The sequence below is a fragment of the Narcine bancroftii genome, chromosome 1 (genome assembly GCF_036971445.1).
Source record: "Narcine bancroftii isolate sNarBan1 chromosome 1, sNarBan1.hap1, whole genome shotgun sequence".
In the NCBI taxonomy this organism is placed as follows: Eukaryota; Metazoa; Chordata; class Chondrichthyes; order Torpediniformes; family Narcinidae; genus Narcine; species Narcine bancroftii.
Genome location: NC_091469.1, coordinates 224,828,018 through 224,851,212, shown reverse-complemented (window position 1 = coordinate 224,851,212; position 23,195 = coordinate 224,828,018). Strand labels below are relative to the sequence as shown.

General features: G+C 38.7%; 1 protein-coding gene across 4 annotated transcripts in view; it reads left to right on the top strand.

Moving 5' to 3' along the window:
* riok2 (RIO kinase 2 (yeast)) overlaps positions 1-15,294 on the top strand; it is a 61,132-nt gene extending 45,838 nt beyond the window's left edge. For all 4 annotated transcript variants that reach the window (XM_069892227.1, XM_069892216.1, XM_069892206.1 and 1 more), the window contains 5 exons: positions 1,591-1,782; positions 4,151-4,243; positions 5,826-6,326; positions 14,432-14,525; positions 14,991-15,294. In XM_069892227.1, coding sequence (XP_069748328.1) covers positions 1,591-1,782; positions 4,151-4,243; positions 5,826-6,326; positions 14,432-14,525; positions 14,991-15,152 — 1,042 coding nt within the window. In that variant the 3' untranslated portion in view covers positions 15,153-15,294. The remainder of the gene's footprint in view (positions 1-1,590; positions 1,783-4,150; positions 4,244-5,825; positions 6,327-14,431; positions 14,526-14,990) is intronic.
* The last annotated feature ends 7,901 nt before the right edge of the window (positions 15,295-23,195 follow it).

The following is a 23,195-nucleotide window of genomic DNA, read 5'->3' as shown; positions in this document are numbered from 1 at the left end:
TGCTTGATTTATTATTTCAAGTATTTCCTATTTTAAAATATGTGTGGTTTATCTGTTACAATTAAATCTGCATTTACAAAAGATGCTGGAGGAAGTTGAACAGCATCTGTGGAGGCAAAATGGTGGTCATCATTTCAAATTAAAACATCAGGACTCCATTCTTCCAGCAGTTTGTTTCTTGCTCCGGTCTCGAGCATCTGTAGTGGGTACATGCACCAAAAAAACTGGTAATGTGGGTCCTTTAAGAGAGTGTGGCTGGGTGGGATGAGTCTTGATATGTTGGCTACTTTTCCAAGGCAGCAGGAGGGATAGATGGAGTGGAGGTATTTATATACAGTGGCCTGAGCCATGTTCACAACTACGTGCAATTTCTTGCAGTCTTGCAAGACATCTTTCTGGATAAGGTGGAGAACAAAAGGTCTGGAAAGAATGAGGAGATGAATGAAGTTAATCTTTGTGGAATGAGTCAAATCATGAAAATGAATTGGATTAAAAGCAAATAAATCTCTAGAACCTGATCTTAAGATTTCAATTGGCAGTAAAGTATTGCCTTGAATTCACACTAATTAAAGACAGAAATCAGGGTAGGAATGAAATGTCATTTTTTTACTTTAGAGGCTTTCAGAGCTGCATTGCCACAGAGATTGTTGTGAAGACCTTAGTTTCACAATCCAAATCAATTTGGGTGAGGAGACCAAGTGTAATACATCAATGTTTGCTGAGGAGACAAAGCTGGGTGGCAGTGCAAGAAACAATCAGAATTGAAAGGCTTCAAGGAGATGTAGACAATCTAAGTGAATGACAAGAAAAATGGCAGATGGAATATATATTATGAGAAAATGGCTCTGTTTTGTAGGAATAATAGTAAAGTAGATTTTGTTTTAAATATGAAGATTGAATGTTGAGGAGGATCCATGTGTCCTGCCATTAGCAAGTGCTGAAAATGAACATGGGGTAGGAAAATAGTAAGCTGGGCTTGTTGGAAGAAAATTTGAGAACAAGGATAACAGCATTTTCCTGCAATTATATTGCATGCAAATCAGGGTTCCCTACCAAAGAAAGTATACTTGCAATTGACAGAATGCAACAAAACTTTACAATGTGGATTCCTGCCATAGAGGATTGTTCTGTTTGAAAAGATTAAGGACATTAGATTATATTTCTTAAAATTTGCAAGAAGTATTGTCATTGAAACAAAATTCTGACATGACTTTACAGGGTATAGATAGGAATTGGAAATCAAAAACTACAGATGCTGGAAATCTGAAATATATAAGAAACGCTGGAAATGCTCAGTAGATATGACTGCATCTGTGGGAGATTAACATGGTTAATGTTTCATGTAAATAGCCTTTCATCAGAATTCAGTAATTCTAAAAGAATTGGAAATCTTGTTATCTGAAGTAGTTGAGTGCAAAATTAAGTCTAGCAATGATGACATTATGCCAAGTCTATGTTTAATTAACCAAAAGAACATAAAAGAATTATGCTAGTTTATTTGTAACACAAACCTAAAGCTTTTTGATGTGTGAACCAAGGTGAATAAGAATTTCTGTATTTAAAAAAATCACCTTTTGTATGTTTCCTTAGGTGCCAAGTTCATCACCTTAAAAATCTGGCAGCAACATATAATGAGTTAATGGAGCTTATAGTGAAGCTTGCTAATCATGGCTTAATACATGGTGACTTCAATGAATTCAATTTAATGTTAGATGAAGACGATCATGTCACAGTGATTGATTTTCCACAGATGGTATCTACATCTCATATAAATGCTGAATGGTAAATAAAGCCAAAAATAGGCATTTATTTTTTTCCCTTTGTTAGCTAAAGTAATTTACTGCACGGGTGAAAATCAACATTATTTGAATTTGATTCTTCTGCTGCCACCTTACTAAGGCACTTAGTCAAAGTACACTTGCAATACATTTTTCTTTGAATCAATAGGTCGGTGTGATGTTTTGATGTATATGTAAGAAATGTTGATCTTATTTCCAGAAGGGGAACCATGAAAATGACAAATAAGTAGTTCTTTCACATATATGCAACAAGGAAAATATCTATAAAAGCTTAAAACAATAATGTTTTGGGTGATTGTCCTATTGTCCAGTGTTCTGATAAAGGGTCTTCATCCAAAAGTTTTTATTGCAAGCATTTATTGGACTCTTTTTAAGCATTTATTTTTTTTTAATTTTAAGTGCTGGAGCCCCAATGTTTTTTCCTGAGATCAGGTATTTCTCTTTACTTTCTAGAATGAGTTTACCAAATTATGCTCTGAATTGTCTGTCTGAATTCTTGATGTCACTTGATAAGCTTGGAATATTGTGTGCCGTTTTGGTTGCCAAATTACAGGAAGGATATAAACAGTAGAGAGAGAGAGAGAGTGCAGAGGAGGTTTATGAGAATGTTGCCGGGGTTTCAGGGTTGAGTTACAGGGAACGGAGTGTAGAAGGTTGAGGGGTGATTTGATAGAGGTATTCAAAATTATAAGGGGGACAGATAAGAGTCAATGTGGATAGGTTTTTCCACTGAGAGTGGGGAAGATTCAAACAAGAGGACATGGATTGAGAGTAAAGAGGGAAAAGTTTAAGAGAAACATAAGGGGGAATTCTTTCACATAGAGGGTGATAAGGGTATGGAATGAACTTCTGGCAGTAGTGGTAGAAGCGAGATAGATGTTAATATTCAAGGAAAGCTTGGATAGGTATATGGACGGGAGATGTGTGGAGGGTTATGGCCAAATGTGGGTCAGTGGGACTAGGTAGGAGAAGATGTTTGGCATGGACTAGTAGGGCCAAACTGGCCTGTTTCTGTGCTGTAAATGGTTAAGAAGGTGCTGAGTATGAAAACGGCGGAGAAAACATACCTTGTCTAATGCAATTTATCTATTATATGGAGTCCAGAGGACCCCAAAAACCAGTAGCAATAGATATGCACCACAGCACAAGGTTACTTAAACAAAAGTAGTTTTTAAATCATATTTGGACAAGAAAACAGAATTAAACTTTAACTTATTACTTGACCTACATACTTAACCTACCTAACCTACTTAATCTCCCCTCTAATACTAAGTGCAGGAGTATGTAATGTAAGATTAGGAAAGTTATTTGAATCACAGTCCAATCTCACTGGTTGCAGGCAATTCTTGTACTGTGCACAGATGCTAGTATTAACAAAGTTCACCAGTCTTTGGTGCTTAACAGGCAAATGGTTACCACTCAGAAGAGTTCTTATTGGTCTTCAGAGAGAGATTCCTTTTGTTCCAGGACATCTGTACTTAATTCCTGTTTAATCAGTCTTGCTGACAAAACTTGCCCCCTTCAGGGACTCCAGATGATCCTCCTTTTTTTTTATTTTTTTTTCCACACTATGAACCATACTGACCAAAATACACACAAACATTTCCCTCTTGAATATACACAGTGTCATTTTCTCCCCTTTCCCCCCCCCCTCCCTTCCCTCCCTCCTTCACCCTTCCCACCCACTCAACGTTCAACATATATGATCCTCCTTCTTTCAGGCCACCTTTCAGGCAGCCGATCTTCTCCTTTGACCAGGCATTCTTCCACAAGTTTGCCAGCTTTGTCCTTCTGGAACTGATTTCCGTCTCCTTTCTCTCTCTAAGAGCAAAAATGTTCTGTCTGCCTGCAAAAATCACATGCTCTCCCAGGCAAGCTGTATGCTGCAACTTTGTTGCTCTTTTTGCAAAAAGCACTCTGCAAAGGTCCTGCAAAAATTCTGTTTTAAAATCTTTATGTGCAACCTGCTCTAATAATCCTTCCAAAAACACCTTTAAATACTCTATCACACCTCCATCTGAAGCGAATTTCACACTGTATAAAAATATGTTTAGCATGAAGTGGGAAAAGGGAATGGTATGGATGTCAATAATGAAAAATCAGAAAATAATGAATTTATCAACTTCAGCATGCATTTGGAGATTGATTTGCATAAATATGAATAATTTTCAAGAAATTGCCTTAAATGTTTCTGTTGAAAATGACTTTTACATCTTTAGATTTTGTAATTATTATTTTAAATGGTATTCAATTAAAGGGAATTCTTTGAAAAAATATGGCTTAAAGATCAGCATTGCGGTAGTTTAAAACATTCTGTTGAATAATATGATCTGATTTTTTTTAAAATCTAGGTATTTTGACAGAGATGTTAAATGCATCCGCGATTTTTTTATTAGGCGTTTTAACTACGAAAGTGAACTTTATCCAACGTTTAAAGACATCAGGTTAGTATTATTTGTACAAGTCAATATCTAATATTTTACATTTCTAGTTAAACTCTTTAGGTACAACCATTGCTTGAAAATGTATCCTTCTGTGCTCAACAATAACATGTTTACTCTTATATAGTCTACTTAAATTATTTAAAGTGATTTTAAACCAGAAACTTGTAATGCTTGGGGAATTCGTTATGGAGTTGTAGGCAAAATGCAATGTTAACTATGCATTTTTTCATTACATTCTATATCACCATTTCAATAAATTTGGCAGTCCAGATTTAGCCCATGAAATCCTTGAAGATATTTCTCTAACTTTTTGCATATTTTTCTGGAAGATGTTATATAATCTCATCACTGATATTTTTGCATAAGCACTGCAGTGCCTTTTATAGCCAATCACCAATTTGTCCTCTTTTCTTCATCCCCACCAACCACTGGCCTATTTGTTCAGCAATTACTTGTACTTAAACTTGCACTTTAACTTCAATATTTTAAATATGCATCAACTTGGTTGAGTAGCAACAATATAGCACACCATTTTTATGGTAGAATTGTGGCTAACAGATTGAGTTATAAATGCCATTGCAATAAACTTTCATCCTCAATTTGTCAATGTTTTTTTGCCCAGCCATTTATATCTGTCATGTGTTCTTCCATTTCTACAGCAGGACCTACCTCTCCAATCCAAAACTTCCTTCACCTGTCTCATCCACACGTTGCCTCTTGATGACATAATTCAAAAATCACACATTGCATGCATTGGCAACACAACTTCACTTCCATTCAGAACAGCACCATTCTGAATTTGTCACATTGACAAATATCCAGTAGAAGTTATTTTTAAATATTGAAAAGTCCAGTCCCAAATTCCAAAGTGGCTGACGGCTGAGGTCAAATAGTATCCTATTTAACCAAAGATCCAGTTCTGCCCAATCATTCCTAGACTAAAACCTTAGGGTCATGAAATGGTACAATCGGAAACCAGTCAACCATTGAATTTGTGTTGTTGCTCACTCTCTTTATCGATGCAGTTTGCCAGTTGTTCCACTCAAATATTTTCCCACTATATATTCAATTTCTTGAAGGCAATGATGGAACTTGCCTCCACCATGTCTGCAGAAGATCATTCCAGTCTCAAAATATACACTGTTGCTATATTTTTAAAAAATTCCTCATTTCACTATTCTCTTATTTAATACATCTGATCACTGGTCGCTGACTCCTTCCTGAAGCAAACCGCCTCTCTCAATCTTCCTTCATCTTTTTATGGACTTCCAAATATCCCCTTAACCATCCATATAAAGAAGCCACTCATAGCCTCTAATCTATTGTCATAAGTTTTTCATCCTAGCAGCTATTATCATAAATGTTTTCTGGATCTGCTCAAATATATTCACATTCTTTTAATGAGGTGAACAAAAGCAAAATTTTAATGAGGCTGGATTGGTATTTTGTACTCAATTTATTTTCCTCATCCATTCTCCCCACTACTCATTTTCACAGTTTTGTCTCATCTTGCAACTTAAAACAAATTTATCATTGCAAGACGTACATATTTTTATATAAAATGATTCTTCTCCATTTTTAGGAAGGAGTTTTCACTGGATGTGGAGGTAGAAGTTAGTGGTTACACAAAAGAGCTCCAGGAAGATGCAGCACTGTTTGATGCCTCAGACCCAGAAGAGGAAGATGCTGAGAATGAACTTTCAGATGATGATTTGGATGAAGAAATTAAATGTACAAACAAAACAACTGCCAGCAAGAATTTGCAAGTCAACAATAAAACTAACTATGAAGATTCTTCCACTTCTAATTGTAATATGATTGAACAAACATCCAAAGAAGATGCAGGTAGTAATGAAATTGAAAATATTAATCTAATCACACTGAAAATAAATGAAGAAGTTGGTAGGCAGTGTGCTGAAGTGGTTGATGCTATTGAAATTTCTGGAAGTGGTGAAAATGATCTTGAACATGTGACTGAAATGGTGCATCGGATTGAACAGAGAGATGCTGTTCCCAAGGATGAAGAAGAATGCTCAGACTTGATTGATCTATCCAATCAAAACAAGGAATTTAAACCCTTCAGGTACTAAACTAGTATCTAATTGGCAAATCTTGTAATGAAGTAATATAGAAGGATGATTAAGAAACTCTGATCTCATCTGTGTGAATTTTCAGGTGTGTGATAAAATCCCACATTAAAAGTTAATTTGCACCACTGAGGTCCACAGATTTAAGCAGTCATTAGCTGTATGTATAGGAAATAGACAGAGAAAAAGCAGAGAATAATAGTAATCGGCTACTTTCCAGATTGGAGAATGAATGGGAGGTGCTATTTTCCCCCAATTGTCAGTGCAGGGCCTTTTGCTTATTTGTATTTATGACTAACATGAGTGTCCAAAAATTGTACATGATGTGGAAATGTAAAGTGTGAAAGCAAAATGTAATAGCTTGCAAGAAGACATAGGTTAGCTGAATGGACAGAAACATGGAAGATGCAAAAAAAAGTGATAAATTATACAATTTGAGATTATAATGTGAAGGTTTGCCCTGATGAAAGGAACTTGCATGTGATCCTTGAAGGTGAAAAGACTTATTGAGAGTGCAGTTGACAAAACTTGTGGAATCCTGGAATGCACAAAAGAGACAGTTTTTAAAAAACAAAACCTAGGCGGTATGTTGAACCTGTACAATGGGTGTTAATGAGTGTTGATTAAATTATGTCCACTAAACTTGTGCAGAAAAGATTTGCTAGAATCTCACTTGTAAGTTAAAATTAAGAAGCTTGTGTTCTTGGAGCTAAGAAAATAATGATCTATCTGATAGATACATGTTCCTTATTAGATTATCTAAATTAAATATAGGTCATTTATTCAAGGCCTATCAGACACCAAAATGAAGTTGGGTAAAAATTACAAGAAGTATGAAAATAACTTTTAAAATCTAAGATATTGTTAAGGTTTTTGAGTGATTTTTTTTCAGAACCTTTATTTATGTCTATGAAAGCAAACAATTTAGAGGAATGGATAAAGAGGCAGGCTATAGGAATGCTCTTATAGAACACTACAGCACAGTACAGGCCCTTCAGCCCTCGATTTTATGCCAATCCATATATTTTTTAAAAAGAGGACTAAACCCTCCCTACTGCATAACCCTCTTTTTCTTCCATCCATGTGCCTGTTTAGGAGTCTCTTAAATGTCCCTCATGCTTCAGCCTCTATCTCCATCCCTGGCAAGGCATTCCAGACACCCACAAATCTGCATTAAAAAAAAACATCCCTGACATCTCCCCTAAACTTCCCTTCACTTTGTACTCATGTCCTCTGGTGTTTGCTATTCTTGCCTTGTGAAACGGGCGCTGGCTTTCCACCCTACCGATGCCTCTTATAATCTTGTAGACCTCTTAAGTCTCTGCTCATCCTTCTACACTTCAAAGAAAAAAGAACCAGCTCTGCTAACCTTGCCTCATAAGACATTATTCAATCCAGGTAAGATCCTGGTAAATCTCCTCTGCATCCTCTCCATAGCTTCCACATCCTTCCTGTAATGAGGTGGCCAGAACTGAACACAATACTCTTAAGTGTAGTCACGCAAGAGATTTGTAGAGTTGCAACATGACCTCTTGACACTTGAACTCAATCCCCCATTAATGAAGCTCAGCATCCTGTAGGCCTTCTTAACTATCCTCTTTACCTGTACGGCAACCTTGAGAGATGTATGGATTTGGTCTCCAAGCTCCCTCTCTTCATCCACACTCTTAAGTAACTGACCATTAACCCCATACTTAGCCTTCTGGTTTATCCTTCCAAAATGCATCACCTCACACTTATCCAGATTTAATTCCATCTGCCACTTTTCCACCCAACTCTGCATCCTGTTTGTATCCTTTTGGAACCTTTAACAACCTTCAGTTCCTTCCGCAACTCCTCCAACCTTTGTATCATTCACAAATTTAGTGATTCATCCTTCCACCTCTTCATCCAGGTAATTTATAAAAATTGCCAAGAGTAGGGGTCCCTGAATAGATCCTTGCAGTACTCCAGGAAGAATACTTTCCTTTCGCTGCTGCTCTCTGTTTTTTACCTGCAAGCCAATTTTTTTTAAATTATTCACACATCCAAGATTCCATGGAACCAATGCCTCATCTTTCTGAATGAGTCTCATGCGGGACATAGTCAAACACCTTACTAAAATCCATGTAGACCACATCTACTGCCTTACCGTCATCAATTAGGCTTGTGAGGCACAACCTTCCCTTCACAAAGCCATGCTGACTATCCTCGAGTAGACTATACTTCTCCAAATCCTCGTAGTTCCTATCCTTAAGAATCCTTGCCAATAGTTTTCATGCCACTGATGCAAGACTCACTAGTATGTAATTCCCAGGATTCTCCCTATCGAATAAGGATACTATTTTTGCCATTCTCCAATCCTCCGGCACCTCACCTGTGGCCAAAGAGGACTCAAAGATCATAGCTACTGCCCCAGTTATCTCTTCCTTCACTTCCCACAGCAACCTGGGGTATATTGCATATGGCTGTGGGGACATCGACACTTCCTTAATCTCCACATTGTCTAGCACGCAAGCCTGTTCTATTCCAAATCACCCTGACCAAGGTACTTTTGTTAATACTGAAACAATTCATTTAGGATCTCCTTCGCTTCCAGGCACATGTTGCCTCCTTTAGCAGCCCCACCTTCATTCTCATCATCCTTCTGTTCTTCACATACACATAGGACGCCTTGGGATTCTCCTTAATCCTACATGTCAAGGCCTTCTCATGCCCCCTTCAAGTTTACCTAAGTCCTTTCTTAAGGTCATGCCTGGCTATCATATACTTCTGAGTGTTTCCTTCTTCCTCTTGCCTCACCTACTTCATCAACCATGGTTCCTTTTTTTGGTCCCAGTAGGGCAAACCTACCCTGAATCCAGCACAAGTGGTTCCTAAACTTCCCCCACATTAGTTCTGTGCTTTCTCCCTTGAACATCTGTTTCTAGTTTACTCTCAACTCATCCCGTAGTAATTAGCCTTTCCCCAATTAAGCACTTTCCCATTTTGTCTGCTTTTATACTTTTCCATAGCTATGCTAAAGCTCAGTGAGTTCTGGTCACTCTCATCAAAATACTTCCCCCACCGAGAGGTCTGCCACCTGATCAGGTTCATTACCCAGAATTAGATCCACTATGGCCTCTCCTCTCAGTGGCTGGTCACATACTGCGCCAGGAATCCTTCTTGGACATATCAGACAAATTCAGCCCCATTTATCCCTCTTGCAGTAAGTAAGTGGCAATCAATATTCTTTGGCTTGGCTTCGCGGACGAAGATTTATGGAGGGGTAAATGTCCACGTCAGCTGCAGGCTCGTTTGTGGCTGACAAGTACGATGCGGGACAGGCAGACACGGTTGCAGCGGTTGCAGGGGAAAATTGCAGGGGTTGGGTGTTGGGTTTTTCCTCCTTTGTCTTTTGTCAGTGAGGTGGGCTCTGCGGTCTTCTTCCAAGGAGGTTGCTGCCCGCCGAACTGTGAGGCGCCAAGATGCATGGTTTGAGGCGAGATCAGCCCACTGGCGGTGGTCAATGTGGCAGGCACCAAGAGATTTCTTTAGGCAGTCCTTGTACCTCTTCTTTGGTGCACCTCTGACACGATGGCCAATGGAGAGCTCGCCATATAACACGATCTTGGGGAGGCGATGGTCCTTCATTCTGGAGACGTGACGTACCCAGCGCAGTTGGATCTTCAACAGCGTGGATTCGATGCTGTTGGCCTCTGCCATCTCGAGTACTTCGATGTTATGGATGAAGTCGCTCCAACGAATGTTGAGGATGGAGCGGAGACAACACTGGGAGGACCCATGATTCGGAGCCGAACAGGAGTGTGGGTATGATAACGGCTCTGTATACGCTTATCTTTGTGAGGTTTTTCAGTTGGTTGTTTTTTCCAGACTCTTTTGTGTAGTCTTCCAAAGACGCTATTTGCCTTGGCGAGTCTGTTGTCTATCTCGTTGTCGATCCTTGCATCCGATGAAATGGTGCAGCCGAGATAGGTAAACTGGTTGACCGTTTTGAGTTTTGTGTGCCCGATGGAGATGTGTGGGGGCTGGTAGTCATGGTGGGGAGCTGGCTGATGGAGGACCTCAGTTTTCTTCAGGCTGACTTCCAGGCCAAACATTTTGGCAGTTTCCGCAAAACAGGACGTCAAGCGCTGAAGAGCTTGCTCTGAATGGGCAAATAAGCGGCATCATCTGCAAAGAGTAGTTCACGGACAAGTTGCTCTTATGTCTTGGTGTGAGCTTGCAGTTGCCTCAGATTGAAGAGACTGCCATCCAGGCAGTACCGGATGTAAACAGCGTCTTCATTGTTGAGGTCTTTCATGGCTTGGTTCAGCATCATGCTGAAGAAGATTGAAAAGAGGGTTGGTGCGAGAACGGAGCCTTGCTTCACGCCATTGTTAATGGAGAAGGGTTCAGAGAGCTCATTGCTGTATCTGACCCGACCTTGTTGGTTTTCGTGCAGTTGAGGAACTTTGGGGGGCATCCGAGGCGCTCTAGTATTTGCCAAAGCCCTTTCCTGCTCACGGTGTCGAAGGCTTTGGTGAGGTCAACAAAGGTGATGTAGAGTCCTTTGTTTTGTTCTCTGCACTTTTCTTGGAGGTGTCTGAGGGCAAAGACCATGTCAGTAGTTCCTCTGTTTGCGCGAAAGCCGCACTGTGATTCTGGGAGAACATTTTCGGCGACACTAGGTATTATTCTATTTAGGAGAATCCTAGCAAAGATTTTGCCTGCAATGGAGAACAGCGTGATTCCCCTGTAGTTTGAGCAGTCTGATTTCTCGCAATCAATATTAGGGAAGTTGAAATCACCCATAACTGCAACTCTGTATTTCCTGCACCATTTCAAATTCTGCCTGCTTATCTGCTCCTTGGTGTACCAAGGGCTATTTGGTGGCCTGTAGACTACTCCCAGCACAGTGGCTGCTCCTGATTACAGATTTCCTCTACAACTTTCTCCCTTTCTATGCCATAAGAGGAGTGGCATAGAGTTGATGGTCAAATAATTTCCACTTGTGACAATTCCATGATTTTTTTTTTTAATGAATGGTTTATGCAGTCAATTTCTGTGGCATTGAATATGACCCACTTCTGTGCACAAAACTTATAAATTGAATCACTGGTCATCAGAGTCTCCAAAAGGCTAAAATTGCCAAGTATTTTTGACTTGGGTAGGACGGCAGGAAATTTTTGAAATTGGATATTCTGCAATTATTTCCGCCGTTCCACTTTTGAAATGAGTGCTATTTGTCTGGGCCTGTTGCAGACATCCTGTGGCCACAGTTGTATTCTTCAGTTACATATGTATGTTTTTTGAATTTAATTTTTTGATATAAGCAGTAATCTAGATTTAATATAATAATACATTTTCCAAAAAGAGAACAAATTAAAAATTACATACATGATGGTATTTATCCCCCTAAACCCCCGCCCAGACCCCCTTCCTCAAAATAATCAATATTAAAAAGTACAATATAGTTATATAAAATAGAAGAAAGAGAGAAAGTTTTCACGATTGCACATAGGAATGCCTGTTAATACACATTTAAAAAATTCATTAACATAATTCAGAGGAGATTCTCACAGGTCCAGGGGCACAAATTTGAATCTAACATTTGGGTATACGGGTGCCAAATTTGCAAAAACATAAATATTTATTCCTCAAACTATATAGTTTTTTTTCCAAAGGAATGCAACTTTGAATTTCTGCATTCCATCTTGCCATTCCCAAACATGTATCTGATTTCCAAGTAACTGCAATATATTTCCTTGCCACGGCTAATCCAACTTTAACAAATTCAAATTGATATGATGATAATTTTAATTTAGGTCTTGTGGATTTCATAAATCCTTCAATATTTCCCAATAAAAATAAATCTGGATTTTGCGGAAATACGATACCTGTAACTTGTTCCAAAAAATTCACTAAATCCACCCAAAAAGGCCTTACCTTAGGACAAGACCAAGTTGAAAGCAAAGATTCACCACACCTAAAACATTGGTCTGATAAATCTGATTTAAATCTGTTCAGTTTCTATGGTGTAAGATGTACCTGATACAAAAAAAAAATTGTCCTGCACTAATCTACTTCAATACAACTATGCAACAACATGGTTGATCCTAACTCATCCTTCAAATATGCTCTTAATTGAAAGTGTTTTGAGTTATTCCGTATTTATTTCTCATTTGCTCAAATTACATTAATTGGCCCTTTTCGCAACAATCTGACATTTATCCAAAAATTGATCATCTTTTGAAAAAAATATAAGGGAATTTTGAATCAAAAGCATTTGGGGTGATATACGTCATCTTACAACAATTTCCTCATTTATTTTATCTTGTGCATGTTGAAACAGGAGTTAATAGATGGTGATTACAACTAGAAATGTTTTCATTATGCCCACAGAAGGCCATTGTAGCACTTTATGAAATCTGAATTTCAAATTGGAATTTTTTTTAAATTAAAAATATACAGCATGGAAACAGGCCCTTTTGGCTCACAAGCCAAGTCAGTGTCATCCAATTACACCCAATTAACCTATAGCCTTGGTATGTTTTGAATGGTGGGAAGAATGAAGAGCGCCCAGACAAGGTCCCCCCCCCAGACAAGGTTCCCCCCCCAGACAAGGTCCCCCCCCCAGACAAGGTCCCCCCCCCAGACAAGGTCCCCCCCCCAGACAAGGTCCCCCCCCCAGACAAGGTCCCCCCCCCAGACAAGGTCGCCCCCCCCAGACAAGGACCCCCCCAGACAAGGTCTCCCCCCCCAGACAAGGTGTTCCCCCCCCCCGACAAGGTGTCCCCCCCCCAGACAAGGTGTCCCCCCCCCAGACAAGGTGTCCCCCCCCCGGACAAGGTGTCGTCCCCCCCCGGACAAGGTGTCGTCCCCCCCCGGACAAGGTGTCGTCCCCCCCCGGACAAGGTGTCCCCCCCCCGGACAAGGTGTCCCCCCCCTCAGACAAGGTGTCCCCCCCCTCAGACAAGGTGTCCCCCCCCCAGACAAGGTGTCCCCCCCCCAGACAAGGTGTTCCCCCCCCCCAGACAAGGTGTTCCCCCCCCCCAGACAAGGTGTCCCCCCCCCCAGACAAGGTGTCCCCCCCCCCCCAGACAAGGTGTCCCCCCCCCCCAGACAAGGTGTCCCCCCCCCAGACAAGGTGTCCCCCCCCCCCCAGACAAGGTGTCCCCCCCCAGACAAGGTGTCCCCCCCCAGACAAGGTGTCTCCCCCCCCCCAGACAAGGTGTCCCCGCCGCAGACAAGGTGTCCCCCCTCAGACAAGGGGAGAATCTTGTGATCTCTTGTATTCTGATTTTTAACTTGGAGAAGTGTTATCAAACAAAATAAGTGCAAATCAAGATCAGTGTATCTTGATTTAAAAAGATCTTGGTGAGTTTTATCTGTTGGTTGAAAAATGTACCAGTGTTTTATGGCACTGTGAAAGCAGCTCATGTTTGACTGGGAAGATAAATATGTGCATGTTAAATAGAAAGAGGGAATGAAACACTGGGAGCTAGCATAGGCCCTATTGGATGGCTGTCCTGATTATGAAAGGTCTTCTAGAAACTAAAATCCAGGAATTACTGAAGCTTTTTTTAAAATAGTATTATCATGTGGCATAGTATATAAAAAAATTATCAGCAAAGATTGTGGAACGAGAATTTTGGGATGGGCAACATCATTTGAAGTGCAGAAATGAAATATTGAATGTTTGAGCTAGATAAATTGAAATTCTTGCCTCATCTCATTACTCCTTTAATATATCATAGGATAATATGTGTCAGACATGCTGTGTAAAACATTATATACTATTGGGTATGTAGTTTGATATCACAACTGGTCAATTGCATTGGGTTTAAATTTATCAACCATTGATTCCATGCTTAAATTTAGATGTACAGCACGGTAACAGGCCTACATGCCAGTGCCAATTAAACAGTTCAGAAACTGGAGGTCCCATGGTAAACCCGTGCAGGCACTTGGAGAGTGTACTAACTCCTTTCAGACAGCGCAGGATTCGAATCCAAGTCCTGATTGCTGGCACTGTAACAGCATTGCGTTAACCGCTACGCTAACAGTGGTGCTAATTGACTTTTTTATGAAATGCAATGAACTTTTCCCAGTTTTACTGATAATGCTCTTACCTTTCTAGGGACGAGTTGAGTTGGGACTCCCGTGAGCACAGACACAGAACCATCAGTGTCAGTTCTGCAGCTAGCTTGTTGACTACTTCAACAATCCCACCAGTAAGTCATATTTTGCATTTGTTTTTCTTTCTATTCAATGCTATTTTCCTTTTTGAATTTAGAAGTAGTTTTCCAAACTGAATAGGGATTAGCAGATGGCTTGCCCTGACATTTTTAGTCTATATTTAGTCTTGAAATTATTGGAAAATTACATGGATATCAGCTACTATTGTAGTATTGAATTTTTTAAATCTATTGATTCTCCAAGAACTACTTGAGATATTAGCTTACCATACAAGAAGTTTCAGACATGAACTCTGTTCAGATAATCTCAGAAGAGTCATGGAACTTTTGGAATTAACTGTGACATAGTTAATGCAGAGTTTAGTTTATGAACCTGCAATAAATTGTTTGTTTCATTTGAAATATTTTGGAATCAAGACCAATACATATGACACTTCTAAATATTGCATAACCACTGCTTGCTTTGCTTTGTATTTATTGAGATTGTGTGTGGTGTTTTAGGATGTAATCAAACGAAAAATTAAACAACAGCTCACCAAACAGCAAAAGACTGCAATGAGAAGACGTTTACAAAAGGGAGAAGCCAATATCTACACGCAGCAACGTCGAGAAAATATGCAGACCATTAAATGGAGTGTTGATGCAGCAAATTTTTGGGGCTAGCAGAGCCTTTGAGAAATTTAGCGACACAAATGCAGTGAAAGTATTAATTTGTACTGATTCTCTATTAAAATTTTACAGTACAATGCAATGTTTATTCATTCAATTTTGAACTAGCAGAGCAAATAAACTTCATGAAGGAGAATGCTAGATTGATTTTTTAATTTTTGCTGCAAATCCTTGCTATTACTTCCAAATATCTAACAGGACAGAGGTTTTGGACAAAAATCTGCCTTGAGCAATAACACAAATAATTTTGAGTTTTATTATATGGGAATTCTCAATGGTGCGTGTATTTGATTTAAAGAAAATCAAGTAACTAATTTTGAAGAATTGAATCAACAAAATTAAAATGTATTTAATTGGCTTATTGCTCTTTATATTTGGCTGATAAAAATAATTATTGTCATTGTGTTTAGTAACACTGGACAACAGTTATTTTTTCAAAAGGTTATTTAAAAAATCAGGATTAGGATAGACAACTTCAAGCTGAACACAAAGATAATTCCAGATTTGCTGTATCAAGTAGGAAGTTGGAGAAGCATTATCTGATTAAACATGCTCAATTAATGACGCTGACACATGTTTGTTCAACTGACCTAAAAATGTTTTGCCGCTAATTTTCATTTGTACTCGACACCTGATGCCTCTTGTGTCAGTCTCCAACAATAGTCGGCCAACATTGATGGATTCCAGTTGCCCTGATGCCGCTTTTCCATGGTCACAGTATCCTGGTGAAACCTTTCATCGTGTTCATTACTGACTGCACCAAGATCAGCAGGAAGAAGTCCAAGTGTGAATGCAAGAAATGAGGTTTCAATGACGTGTTGCACTTCATAATTTTGTACGCTTGAAGAAGCCTTAAAATAAGACAGAACATCACAAAAATAGGTTATATCTTTTTTAAAAATGTACATGATAGGAAAATCCCGCTCTCTGCCACAACCCCGAGTTGGTCCCCACACGGATCCCTACTTACAAATAAAATATTTACAGGTACACTCATATCGCATTACTAAGTATATAATATGGTGTTTGCGCAACGTCCACATCACATAACACCCAATTTCATAGAACATATCGTGGACTTTAAGCGGCGCATACCCATACACCCAAAAGTGTTCAGGAAACAAAATCTTCCTTGTCCAGTGTAATGATGAATTCTATGAGACAATGTTAGATTTTAATTAATCTCAGTAAAAATATTCAAAATGTGGGAATTTTCACTGCTAATGAGAAAAGAAAATGAACATAACACAATAAGGAAAAACAAAACTTAAAAAGAGAATTGCATGCTCAATGACTTGAGAAAAGATAAGTCAGGTAGGAAATTTGACAATTTTCCTTCTTCATTCAAAAATGGAAATTCATGTTGAATGGAGGCACAGGGCAAGGAATCTGTGTGGTTATTAGGACCTCTTGTTTGGTTAAAGTGCATACGATCACAGAAATGCTATAGTACTAGTCCACGAAACATCACTGATAAGTTTAACAAGCATTCAAGCCCCCATGCAATTTGCTTACTATTTGTTAGCAGAAAATATGGGTCATTGGTATATCTAGCATTATGTTTCATCCTACACGATGTTTTCAGTTAATCAACATTTATTAAAGCTTAACATTTTATAACAAAAAATAGTAAAATTATTGTTCAGCAATGCTATATCAGCTTAATATATTTAGAACAATGAACAAAATATTTTTACCTCCTTGAAAAACCATTTCTGGCAATGGTTGGGCACATTTGATCCATATGCCTACAAGAAGACTCAAAATAACTAATGTGGTACCTTAATTTCAGAAGGGCTGCAAGGGCAAGGAAGAAACTTTTGGGCAGAGAGTCCAACATCGATGATGGGAAAGTTGTTTGCACTTGAAAAGGCATGGATTGACTCTCTGTGGGAAATGGGGTCTTGCAAAGTTGATGAGTTTCTTTTTACTGACTAAGAGGATTGATAAAGGCAAGCCTCTGAAAGTCATCTTTGTTATATCAACTCTGTCCAGGCCTTTCAGCATTAAAATTGCCTCCATGAGGCCCACCTCCCGATCCTTCTGTACCCCAAAGAATACTGTCCGAGCTGACAATCTTTCTTGTATGCTGACCCTTGTTAGGTAAAAACATCATGAGCTGGGAATGTAGAGGGAGTCACCCAGTGCTGGGCCGTAACAAGATGCAGTTGTGACCTTGTACTCTCAAGATAAGAGTGGGGATGACAAATTGATGTGCAGGAGGGACACATTGGAACCATCAGGCAGACGCAGCATGGATTCAGCAGAGGTATCCCTTGTTTTATAAACTTACTGGAACTCTTTGAGGATATATTGAGCACAATAGATGGATGTGAAAAGGTGGACGTTATTTACCTGTATTTCCAGAAGGTTTTCGATAAGGTGCCATGTAAAAGGTTTATCCATAGAACATTATAGCACTGAAATAGGCCCCTTCAACTCTTCTAGTCTGTGCCAAACCATTTTTTTTTTGTTTTGTCCCACACCCAGTCCATAGCCGTCCATCCCTCTCCTATCCATGTACCTGTCCAAATTCTTCTTAGATATTAAAATTGAGCCTGCTTTCACCACCTCAGCTGGCAGCCTGTTTCACACTCTCGTCACCCTCAGTGTGAAGAAGTTCCCTGTCATGTTCCCCTAAATTTTTCCACTTTCAATCTTGACTCATGTCCTCTGATTTTTATCTCACTCACTTACCCTCAGTGGGGGGGGGGGGGGGTGGGGGGGGGGGGGACAACACCTATCTACATTGACTCTGTTTATCCCCTTCATAATTTCAACTACGTCTATCAAATCTCTCATTCTTCCATGCTCCAGGAAATAAAGTACTAATCTGTTTAACTTTTGCCTCTAATTCAATTCCTGAAGTCCTGGCAACATCCTAGTAAACCTTCTCTGCACTTTCTATCTTATTGATATCTTTCCTGTAGTTAGGTGACTAAAACCGCAAACAATACTCCAAATTTGGCCTCACCAATGTCTTATACAACTTTAACATAACATCCCAACTCCCATACTCAATACTTGGTGATTTATGAAGGCCATGTGCCAAAATCTTTCTTTACACCCTATTCACCTGTGACACCACTTTCATGGAATTATATATCTATTTCCAGATCCATTTGTTCTACTGCACTCCTTAGTGCCTGACCATTTACCATGTATGTTCTTTCTTGGTTTGTCCTTCCAAAATGCAACACCTCACACCCGTCTGCATTAAATTACATCTACTAATTTTAAGCTCATTTTTACAGCTGATGCATATCCGTCTGCAAGCTTTGAAAACCTTCTTTGCTGTCAACAACATCTTAGTATCATCTGCAAACTTACTGATCCAATTTACCACATTATCATCCAGATCATTGCTATGGATGACAAACAACAATGGACCCAGCACTGATCCCGGAGGCACAGCACTAGTCACAGGCCTCCACTACTCTCTGGCATCTGCCTTTCAGCCATTATCAAATCCAATTCACTACTTCACTGTGAATATCTTGCATCCAAACCTTCCTGACTAGCCTACAATGTGGGACCTTGTCAAAGGCCTTACTAAAGGGGGGTGTGACCATGCTGGGTGGCTAAGCAGACGTGTTTTTCTGAGCTGAGGAAATCCTCTAAAAGACAACCAAAAAGTGGTTTTGCGAAAAAAATTTAACTACAAAAGTGTGGATACATCTTTTAAAGATTAATATTGAAGAAGGACTGGATAATCCCATTGGAAGAAGCAAAAATTTGTGATGGAAAAAGCTCCAGCCTCACCAGTCACCTTGATGGAAAGTGCAGGTGGAGATGCCCCCTCCTCTCAACAAACACCAGACTTTGAAACTGTGCTGCATGAGATTGGAGGTCTGGGTCATCATTTTACAAGTGTGGAGAATGCCATTAAAGAGCTTACCACTACAGTGAGAGATTTGGTTGAAGCTATTAATGAGTTAAATGAAAGAGTGGACAGAGCAGAGAAAGATTTTGGCAAACACAGTAAACAAATTGAAGAACTAAAGAAACAAGATGAACAACGGGTGACAGGTAAGCAGCTTCTTTTGGACAAATTGGATCATATGGAGAACTTCATTTGGAGGAACAATGTGCAAATTGTTGGCCTGAGAGAAGATGCAGAGGCAGAGATGCCATGAAATTCTTCGAGTCTTGGATCTATCAAGTCCTTCACACTGATGAGCTTGGCAACCTAGTGCACATTGGGACCAAGGAGAATTGGTGAAGCCCACCTTCAACCCATTCTGGTAAGATTGTTGAGTTTCGAGGATAGACGACCCTAAGCGTTGCTTTATTAAAATACTTGAAACTCTGGTTCTCCCTTGAAATCGCACAATGTTCTTCCAGGACTTTAGTTACACGGTGATTCAGTGAAGACAATTTGATGTGGGAAAGTGGCAGCTCCTAGAAAAGAATGTTAAATATACAGTGCCGTACCCAGCGATGTTGAGAATGGACATTTCCGAAGGCAATATAAGATATTTTAAATCGAAATAAGTGGAAGAATTTATTCAATAATTATGAAGAGGACAGCGAAGCTGATGGTGAAAGACTGGTGTAAATAAGATATTTAAGGACATAGTAAAGTTTTATTTTTTGTGGTGGACTTAATTTTTATGGTGAAATGTCAAATTTCTATCCTATCTACATCTCGGGTAGCTCAGATATTGGAAAGAAGGTTTTGAAGGTACAGTACAACTCTGGCTTAAGGGGGGGTAATGGTATCGATGGGGGGGACAGTTTTCCAGATGGCACTTTAGGATGGGGTTCTTCTTTCTTCCTAAAGGCTTTTGCGTGCTTTTCTTCATGGGCCTTAGGGACTTCCTGTCTACGTCACCACCAGGGCAAAGGTTGCACAATTTTTAGGGTGATGTCACTGATCATGAAATGGTTTACATACTTTTATATTTGCACAGAATTTTTAATGTTATTAGGGATAAGTCATTGAAGTTTATAAGCTTTAATGCCAATGGTTTGAATGGGTAAGTCAAAAGGAAAAGAATATTCTAATATTTATAACAGATAAAAAAACTGACTATTTTTCCAAGAAACACATCTTATTAAAATGGAACACAACAAATTGAGGTGATTATTGTGGAGGGGGGGGGGAGCAAGTCTTCTCTTCATCATTCAATTCGAAAGCAGCGGTTGTGGCAATTTTGATTAATAAGAACATCCCGATCACTGTATAAAATGTCTCCATTGAGCAAGTAGATAGAGATGTAATGATAAATGGCAAACTTTACTCAGAATCATGGACGTTAATGAATATTTAAGCCCTGAACTATGACGACAAGGTCTTTATGAAGGACATATTTTTAAAAGATGCAGAGGGAAGGAAAAATAAATTGATTGGAGGGGACTTGTTTGGATCCGATCCTAAATAAATCAGCAAAAATGGTAACAAGAGCCAAGGCAGCTAAATTAACTCTCTCATATATGAAAGATCTAAACTTGATGGATATATGGAGACAGCTTAACTAAGGAGAGAGATTATTCATTTTATTCAAAAAAATGGCTCTCATACCAGAATAGATTTATTTTTGCCATCATCGAGTCTGAAAGAGTGAGTAGTAAAAACTGAATACTTACCTAGGCTGCAATCAGATTATTCGCCACTAACCTTGGTAATACAATTATCGGAGGAGCAAGAAAATAAATACAGATGGTGATTAAATACGATGTTGCTAAAAAGGGAGGATTTTAAACAATTTATACAACAACAGATTGAACTTTTTTATGAAACTTAATTTGGGACTAACGGACAATAGCTTTCTAATAAGGGACATGTTAAAGGCATATTTGAGAGGACAAATTATTTCATATATAAAAAAGATTAAAAGAGAATTTAATGTGGAAATAAATAAATTGCAGATGGAAATCAGGGAATTAGAAAAGAAATTTCAAAGGATGTGGAATAAAGACACATATAGATCACTGGAAAATAAGAAAATCCAATACACCTTACAAACATATAGAATAGAAAAGACTATATTAAATACAAAACAGAAATACTACGAATTGGGAGAAAGAGTATGGCAACTGAAGGCTGAAGAATCAATGAGAGATATAAATGCTATACAAAAGGAAAATGACACGATTACATACAATCAAAAAGATAAATGAAACATTTCAACAATATTACAAAATAATTATATAAATCTGACTTGCTGGGGGATGAGGCTGAAAGAGATAAGTTCTAAGATGAAATTGAACTCTCAAAGTTGAATGATGAAGACAGACAGATTTAGATTTACATTTTACCAGGGAAGAAATTGAAAAAACACTGGGGATGCTTAAAGTTAACAAAGCCCTGGGAGAAGATGGATTTCTGATCAAATTTTATAAAGAATTTAAAGAGCTGTTAATGCATCTGTTTATGGATATAATAGAACAAGGAGTGAAAATCTAGAAATTACCGGATTCCTTCTCAACAGTAATAATTACTGTTTTGCCCAAATAGAATAGAGATGCTATGAAAACTTCATCTTATCGACTGATATCTCTTGAATGTAGATTACAAAATAATAGCAAAAGGATTAGCAAACAGATTGGGACAATTTTTACCTAAATTAATTCACGTAGATCAAGTAGGATTTGTTAAAGGAAGGCAAGCGTCAAATAACAGGACATGACTATTTAACATAATACACTTAGTTCAGTCATGGAAGGACCCCAATATAGTAGTAATCTCTAGAAGCAGAAAAGGCATTCAACAGATTTGAGTGGCTTTTTTTTGTTTAAAACATTGGAAAAGTTATGTATTTGATAAGGATTTATAAATTGGGTTAAGGCTCTATACCAAAATAACAGGCAAAAATAATAACTAATAACCAGATGTCAGGAATGCCCCATTAAGCCGTTCAAGCAGGCAGGGCTGCCCCCCTTCTCCAGCACTATTTGTTACAGTGAGAGAACCTCTGGCAGAAATGATTAGGGAGTAGCAGGAGCCCCACACGTACAACAGAATGGCGCGGAGCCACAGCAGTTTAGCAAGTGTATTACCAGACCGCATAGCCCAGTCCTCCAGCTACAAGCCAGACACCAGCAATTAGTAAAGTGCGCAAATAAGAGCCACGCGACACCCAAGGCTGGAAAGTGACCACTACTGCATCCCAGAAGGCTCAGCGTGAAACGCGCAGAGGGAACTATAAAAGCTGTGGTTAAGCATAATAAAGGGACTGATTCCTCACTCTAATGTCTCGTGTCACTTATTGTCACTTGCGTGAGGTAGTGCTGTCAGATAGGCCACTACAAGGGGTTATCCTAAAATTAAACTGGGCAACTTCAACACAAGATTAGTTTGTTTGCTAATGTTATACTGCTGTGTATGTGTCTGAACCCAGAGGTTCCATGGAGAAATTACAAGAAATTTTAATAAAATGTGGGAAAGTATAAAATAAATATGGAAAAAAGTGAAATTTTACCAATAACAAACCAAAATTATGAACGCTTTAAAGTAAACAGTCTGCTTAAATGGAAAAATGATGGGATTACATATTTAGGAATCATGCTCGATAACAATTTGAACAATCTATATAAATTGAATTACTCTCCCTTATTGGAAAATATAGAAAAAGATTTGCAGTAGTGGAAGGACCTTAATAGGAAGGGTTAAATATATTAAAATGAAGATCATGCCGAAGATCCAATATTTGTTCTGATCAATAACAATATATTTATCAAATAATTTTTTTTAAATAATAAATGGTACGGTTAGTCAATTTTTATGGAACAATGAAGTCCCGAGCATAGCACTGGACAAATTGATGTGGGACTACAAATCAGGGGAGTTGAGGCTTCTGGATTTTAAGAAATACTATCTGGCTTCACAGCTGAGGTTTTTGGCATGTTTTTTTTAATCGGAATCACCTAATTAGGTAGATATGATGCTACATGGATTGGAGGAAGCATCACCCGAAGATTCATAGGTGGAACTTGAAACTAATTAAGAAAAGTCTTCTAATCCTTTATTAATTCATTTGATTAAAATATGGCAAGACACCAATGACATAATAGGAAGGAAAACAGGAATTTCTA